The sequence below is a fragment of the Trachymyrmex septentrionalis genome, unplaced genomic scaffold (assembly GCF_001594115.1).
Source record: "Trachymyrmex septentrionalis isolate Tsep2-gDNA-1 unplaced genomic scaffold, Tsep1.0 scaffold85, whole genome shotgun sequence".
Taxonomy (NCBI): domain Eukaryota; kingdom Metazoa; phylum Arthropoda; class Insecta; order Hymenoptera; family Formicidae; genus Trachymyrmex; species Trachymyrmex septentrionalis.
Window position 1 is genome coordinate 437,145 of NW_017306038.1, and position 1,665 is coordinate 438,809.

The 1,665-nt window shown below is 37.0% G+C and overlaps 1 protein-coding gene across 3 annotated transcripts in view; it reads left to right on the plus strand.

Moving 5' to 3' along the window:
- The window catches only part of LOC108755157, a 108,799-nt gene that overhangs the window by 40,910 nt on the left and 66,224 nt on the right, over positions 1-1,665 (plus strand). For all 3 annotated transcript variants that reach the window (XM_018498005.1, XM_018498006.1, XM_018498007.1), the window contains one exon: positions 1,106-1,154. In XM_018498005.1, the coding sequence (XP_018353507.1) occupies positions 1,106-1,154 (49 nt within the window). The remainder of the gene's footprint in view (positions 1-1,105; positions 1,155-1,665) is intronic.

Sequence of the window (1,665 nt, forward strand, 5' to 3'; positions counted from 1 at the left end):
AGTACACGTAAAAATCTGATTCTCTCTCGTAAAAGAGCGATTACTGAAATAAAGAAAATGAGAAGATAAAGCGAGGCCCGAGAATAACGAAGCTGGATAAAGTTGAAATGTTCTATTGTTGAAATTTCACAACGTATTCGGTTTTGTCGTCAGATTAAATTATTTTACCGTTTGATTTAACCGGGGTGATTCGCGGCCGCGAATGTCTAGCGATTTTCTAAAGGAACAATACGTGTTTTACATATAGTTACATAATATTATTCCAATATGCGGTTACTGCTGGGTAAAATGATGGTCCTCCGGCGCGGAGAAAACTTGTCGAATGAAACTTTCATTTCGGAATCTTTTCTTTTTTTTAAAGGCCGTGATATCGACCAGTCTCTTTCCGCTGCGTGGTCTATAAATTTTCAATGCTAAATGTGCTGAAAAACATCGAGTAGCTTCGTCGTTTTCGTAGTGCCTGAGAATCGAGGTCGAGATCGTCGATATCCTTCGAGAAATACTGATACGATTATTTTGAAACTAGAAGAATTAGGGAAGAAAACGTAGCGAAATATACAGGGTTGTCAAAAGTTCTTTATCTTAAAATTCTATAACTCTTCCCTTGATTTTCAGACAAGATTTCTATAATTTTTCTCTGATATTATTCCGAAATGTTTTCGTATTTTTATTCTGATTTGAAAACCAACAAATATTTCATTGAAGAAGCGATTTAACATAGCAATGTTAACAGCTTCCGTTTAATTGTTAAGTTGATAATATTCCAAAACTGTGTAAATGATGTGTATGAATTAAAGTTCTTTGAAAAGCAAGAATTTTAATTTTTGGCAAAATTTTCTAACTTTTCTTTGATCTCCCTGACCGTTTTCAATTTTCTTGATATTTCTCTAATTTTCAGCTTTGTGACAACTCTGATATAGTATAAAAAAGTTCTTATAACGAAAATTATAACAGTTCACAGAGTATCTAAACTTGGCGAATGACTTGGCAAAAGTGTACTTGTTTCCTTCAACGTGTGTTAAATTATAAATGTCATAAGTAACGAGAGTTATGTTGTATCTCTCGTCATAAATGATTCAAAGTGTTTTTTTTTCTTTTGTTACAGGCTCGACCAGCCGGTGACCAGCTCTACGCCCGGAATGGACAGCAAAAAGGTAAGTTTACCAGCTATTTACCGGTAATCGTGTTATAAATTTTAGATATACCGAAACTATATTGAATTTCTTTTGGAGACAAACAAGCATTATATAGAAGTTATTTTCATGAAAAGAGGATAATAAAATTACGACAAGTCACGTCGCTGGGAATTGGTATGGCGCACGGATCTCTATAAATAATAGTCATTCCCCCGAGATCGATTATTACCTACTGTTCGAAACCGCAATGTTTAATGAGTTGCATTCCGGCCGCGAGCCGTTGTGTGAGTGAGAATGGTAGAGATCTAGCGTGAAAATCATCCGGCGCTGCTCTGCCAATTAGAGACATTCGCTTGAATTAGTGTCGTGTGACTCGACGATTACCTCGTTGGAGATAATGGCAAGCGATACGAATCGGGCGTGATTTAATTCGATGCCACCGTGAAAAGAGAAGAGAGAGAGAGAGAGAGACAGAGAGAGAGGGAAGGGAGAGCGAAAGTTTGCCGCGAGAGTTCGGCCACTTTTCCCG